Genomic DNA, 5,567 nt, shown 5'->3' with positions numbered 1-5,567 from the left:
GGATCATGACGCGCGTGACCGGGATCATGACGCTCGTGACCGGGATCATGACGCGCGTGGCCGGGATCTTGACGCGCGTCGCCGGGATCATGACGCGCGTCACCGGGATCATAACGCGCGTGAGATACGAGACAGCGCCCCACAGTGGCGAAACAACGACACTGCACGCCAAAATAATAACACATTTTTCAGAGGCTTCCAACCGCAACATCCCAATTTTCCGGCAGATGACATGCCCCGCCAAAACAGGGGAAATTTCCACCCTACCCATGATAACCCTCCCTATCCCAGGGGGACTCATAGGGGAAATCACAGGGGTAACAAACAACACAAAACAGCACGGGGAAAACGCCGCAAAGAAAGAACAGCCAAGATTAACCAGGCACATCCCCCCAGGGCATCTTCTCCTGACAATCTGGACCCCGACTTTAGCTCCATAGCTAGAATTATGTACAACATCATTAAAGTGGTACATCATCTAAAAAACGTCAGCAAGGAACAACAACCACTTACCATCACTAGGATGGAACTTGCTTTGACGACGGGAATCAGACCAGCTGTTACCAACCCCGACACAGAAGACCGGATAAAGGGTAATGCAAAAAATTGGGCACATTCTACAATTATAATTCTTAGGGAACATTACCATAAAACACTGCAATCAGAAGCTGATAAACTGGGGGAATTTATTTCACACAATTGGGAAGCCCCATTCAAAGTGGCCTCGGCGTGGGCCAAGACACACCTAGGGCGCAGGCTGACGACTGAGACGCTCCAGCAGGCCCAGTCTCAGGTGGACTCGGTCTTGGTTGACACCCGGGCCGTTGAGGAGGTGTTGCCCCCAGCGCGGCGCCGACGTACCGAGCCTCGAGCGGACTCGGACTCGTTGGACAACCGCGTTGTCATGGAGGTGGTGCACCCCTCGCTGCCCCCGCCGGTCATTCTACCAACTGCCGCTGCACACGCCACGGTGTCCACCATGACCGACCCCATTACCAGGGAGTGGTCCCCTGAGGTGGAGCAGGATCGGGACCCGCGTGGACGGGTGACTCCGGTCCCTTTCCCGGTCTTGTCGCCTTCCTCTCCGGCTACCGAACCATCTGTGGCCCAGAGAGCAACGCGACCTCGCAAGCCGTGCAGCAGACCTGCCGACGACGCTATCGTCGAGGCACCTTTGGTCCGGCCGCATGGGCCGCGATCGCGGGTCGGTGCTGAGATCGGGGTCCTCCCGGTGGTCTCCGACACGCCGCCTCGCCCGGCTCCACCTGTTGAACACAGTGCGTTGATTTTGATACATGGGGATGAGAATGTGCGGGGGACTCCTGACCAGCCAGAGACGGACCAACACTTACCTGAGCAGTCGGGGTCGCCCACACGGGATCAGTCTTCCCCGGACACGCCTCCACCCTGGTACCTACTCTACCCTGAGCGGTCACAGGAACCCCTCCCGGACCCGCCCATCCCGGACGCGCCTCCTCCGGACACGCCTCCTCCGGACGCGCCTCTTCCGGACACGCCTCTTCCGGACACGCCCCTCCCGGACACGCCCCTCTTGGACCTACCCGTCCCGGATCCACTCCTCCCGGGCGTGCCCCTCCCGGAGACGTCCGTCCCAGACAGGCCTGTCCTGGGTCTGAGAACCCCAAGTTGGGCCCAACTGTTTTCTGGAAGCCAGAAAAAAACAAAAACAGTCACTTCGACTTCACAGCCGACAGAAGACAATAGTACGGCGCAGGTTACCACGCCTACGAGTCCGAGCACTGCCAGAAAGCCCACTGTGCACATCAACTCGGATCGAAAAATGATGGATTGGCACCTGTCTGTCAGCAGGAAGGTCGTGGTGATCGGGGACTCTAACCTCAAGCACCTTCCAGCCTTTCGTCACCAGGACATCCAGATCGACAGCTACCCGGGGGCCAGATTTCTCCATGCAGAGGCCATCCTGAAAAAAACAGCAGTTAGTCCTGAGGTTGAGAAGGTGGTCTTAGCATTCGGTATCAATAATAGGGAACAAAAACCCAAGGTTACCACCTTCAAACAGCTCCGGAGGGCCCTTAAAGCGGCCAAAACGACCTTCCCTAATGCCGAAGTCTTCATCCCCCTCCTCAATTTCTCGGAATCCCTGCCCGAGGAACACAAGGACAACCTCCGGCTGATTAACAATTACATCCAAGCCCGCCTCCAATTCTTCCCGGCACTCGCCGACGACGATTTTGAAACGGGGAGGGACAAGATCCATTGGACAAAGGACACAGCCAAGAACATGATGAGGCACTGGTATCACTGTTTAAACTTGACCTCCCCAAAAGCCCGACCTTTCGGGGGGGAAACATAAACACAAACAAAAACATCGTAAATTTATCAAAAAATTTCCTACTTACCTCATCGCAGCATTCCCTCCTCGACAAGGGCCTCAGTTTCGTCCCGTCCACCAGCCTCAGTCCAGAGTGGCACCATCAAGTAAAATTCGACCTGCAGGAATATCATAGAAGTGTCAAAACTGCGGTTTTCTATGAAAAGCAAGAGTCTCTTGGGCCGCGACCTTTCACCCCGAGGTCCGATTGGGAGCCCTCACCGGGACTGCTTCCTCCAGAGGTCCAAACGCTGGTCCTGGCGGACGAACACCCGTCGCTCCTATCGGGCTGCGCCCTCGCGGTCGCGCCCAACCTGACGCGGTACGAAACAGAGGCCCTGCATAGCCTGAAAAACAACAGGAACATAATTATTAAGCCGGCAGACAAGGGTAGCGCAGTGGTCATCATGGATAGGTCTCAATATGTCTGGGAGGGCACCAGACAATTGAGTGATACCACCTACTACCAACCATTGGCCACGCCCATTTACCCACAAACGATCCCTATGGTCGAAAACATAGTCAAAAATTTAATGAAAAAACGATTCATTAACCACAAACAAAAGACTTACCTCTTGGGCGAATCGGAGCCCCGCCCCCGTAGGTTCTACTTGCTCCCCAAGATCCACAAGGAACGACACAAGTGGAGCCGACCGTACGAGATACCCCCGGGCAGGCCCATTGTGTCCGACTGCGGCAGTGAAACCTACAGGACGGCGGCGTTTATAGATTACTTTTTGACCCCACTCTCCATTAAACACGAGAGTTATCTTAAGGACACATATGACTTTATTGACAAAATTAAAAATTTGATCATTCCCCAAGAGGCAGTCTTGTTCACCATTGATATTGATAGTTTGTACACGAATATTGACATTGACCAGGGCATCCAAGCCGTCAAAAACATTTTTTATAAATACCGAGATGTTAGCAGGCCCGAGAAGGAACTCCTCCAGCTTCTCGACATCAACCTCAGGAGGAACGACTTTGAGTTCAATGGCCGGTTCTTTCTACAGATCAAGGGCACGGCCATGGGCAAAAAGTTTGCTCCGGCCTATGCTAACATCTTCATGGCAGAATGGGAGACCTCTGCCCTTGCTGCCTGCGCAATCAGACCCCTCCATTATTTCAGGTATTTGGATGATATCTGGGGGGTGTGGACTCATTCCATGGAGGAATTTGAGGGGTTCCGCCACACCCTGAATACCCACAACCCCAGTATCACCATTAAGTCCACCACCAGCCCCACGTCAGTGGACTTCCTGGACACTACCACCTTCAAGGGTCCGGATTTCACCTCCACTCACCATTTGGACATTAAGGTGTTTTTTAAAGAGACGGATACCCATGCCCTCCTCCACAAAACCAGCTTCCACCCCCGACACACCTACGCGGGATTGGTGAAGTCCCAGCTGCTGAGGTTCCACCGGATCTGCACCAGGCGGGAGGACTTTGTAACGGCCATGGGAGCCCTGTTCACGGCCCTGAGGAAGAGAGGGTATTCCAGATCCTTCCTCAGGAGACAGTTCAGGTGCTTCCTGGACCAGAAGAAGCCTCCCCCTGGTAAACACATGATCCCCCTCATTACAACCTTCTCGCCTGCGGCGGTACAGGTTTCCAGAAGGGTCAAGGGTAACTTTTGTACCTTTGTGGAGAAAAGCGGCAAACTGAAGGACTATTATCTGGTCTCGGCCTACCGCAAAAATCCCAGCCTGGGTGATCTGCTTGTCAGGGCTCGGATCAGTTCCACCGGAGATCCGCCCTCGGCCCGGAGCAGCGCTCCCTTGCGGAACATCCCTTGGCTGGTCAATCGCCACAGCGGTAAGGTCTTCCGGCCGCTGTGCAGAGGAGACGGGCAGGTCAAAAATTGCGTGTATGTTATCCTCTGCCAGCGTTGCCGTGCTATGTATGTTGGTGAAACGGGTAACACCATCGCCACCCGTTTCCACCAACATAAATATAACATTGTCCGGCAGAAGAACACCACCACCTACCTTGTCCAACACTTTATCCGGCACGGGTGGGCTTCTGTCCGGGCGTGTGTGGTCCAAGCCAACTCCAGATGGAGTGCCGCCCAACGGAGGCGGGCGGAAGGCCTCTGGATCCACAGACTGGGTACTAGACACCCGGGGGGGCTCAATGAGACATGAGTGCGAGCCCGCTGGGCCATAGACGGACCGTGCACACCCTTCTTATTCTTTTTTTTCGCTCTTTTCTATCGCCCCACCCCCACCCTTAGCCCTAACCCTAACCAACTCTCTTTCTCTATGCCTAACCCTAACCAACTCTTTTTCTTTATGCCTAACCCTAACCCTAACTCTAAACCTAACCCTAACCCTAACCCTAACCCTAACCCCAACCCCAACCCTAACCCGCCTGTGCCTCTGGTCCACTCACGGCTCGCGCTCTGCCTTGTGGGCCCACCTGGGCCATTTGTGTACACACAAACAACAAAAACAACATCATATTATTCCCACTTACCCTACTTACCTGCATTGTACAGCTACTTACCTGGGTATTCGGACATTCCGGCGCTGGGGGGGCCCCGGATGTCCCAGCACTCCTACGAGGACCTGCAAAAAAATACAAAAAACATCTTAAAAAATCACAAAAAACCTCAAAAATTCACAAAAACACATTAAAAAACCTGAAAAACTTCCTAAAAACATTGTTGGACCTGTTCGGACTCCATAAAGGAGCCATACTTACCTTGGTCCACGGCTTGGTTCACTGTGCAACTAATAGTGAATTTTTCTAACCTTTTTTTATATATAGTATAGTATATATCTGTATATGTGGACATAATTGTACATATATATATATATATATATATATATATATAATTTTTTTTATTATATTTTATTATTGATCTTTATTTTAATTCACTATTATAAGCAATTCTATAGGGGTTAATTGTGCTTGGGGCCACACATTCCTGCAGTCACGTGGTTTATCAGTGGAGAGTTTTTGCTTTGCAAAAATAATTCCTTATTTTCTGCCAGCCATGACTCCACCCCACCTCTCGCAGCCAATGGCCTCACTTGCCATCTAACCACCAGAGGAGCAACAGCTCACGAAATTGCACGAACAAGCCGATTTTCACACTCATTCAGTTAGACAAGTCTTACGCCTGAAGAAGGTACAGAGAGTACCGAAACGTTGCGAAACAAGACTTGCATTTATCACAAATTTACACTATTTTACCTCCTTTTCT

The 5,567-nt window shown here is 52.3% G+C and overlaps 1 protein-coding gene across 1 annotated transcript; it reads right to left on the bottom strand.

The window, feature by feature from the left end:
* Positions 1 to 330: 330 nt before the first annotated feature.
* On the bottom strand, positions 331 to 4,880 carry LOC133659098 (uncharacterized). The gene is made up of 3 exons (XM_062061834.1): positions 4,865 to 4,880; positions 4,348 to 4,541; positions 331 to 4,191 (listed from the first exon to the last, which is right to left on the bottom strand). The coding sequence occupies exons 1-3, from the start codon at positions 4,878 to 4,880 to the stop codon at positions 3,604 to 3,606; spliced, it is 798 nt and encodes a 265-aa protein (XP_061917818.1). The 3' UTR covers positions 331 to 3,603.
* Between the last annotated feature and the right edge of the window lie 687 nt (positions 4,881 to 5,567).

This window comes from Entelurus aequoreus, linkage group LG10, assembly GCF_033978785.1.
Source record: "Entelurus aequoreus isolate RoL-2023_Sb linkage group LG10, RoL_Eaeq_v1.1, whole genome shotgun sequence".
Lineage (NCBI taxonomy): Eukaryota > Metazoa > Chordata > Actinopteri > Syngnathiformes > Syngnathidae > Entelurus > Entelurus aequoreus.
This window is presented reverse-complemented; position numbering and strand designations above follow the sequence as displayed.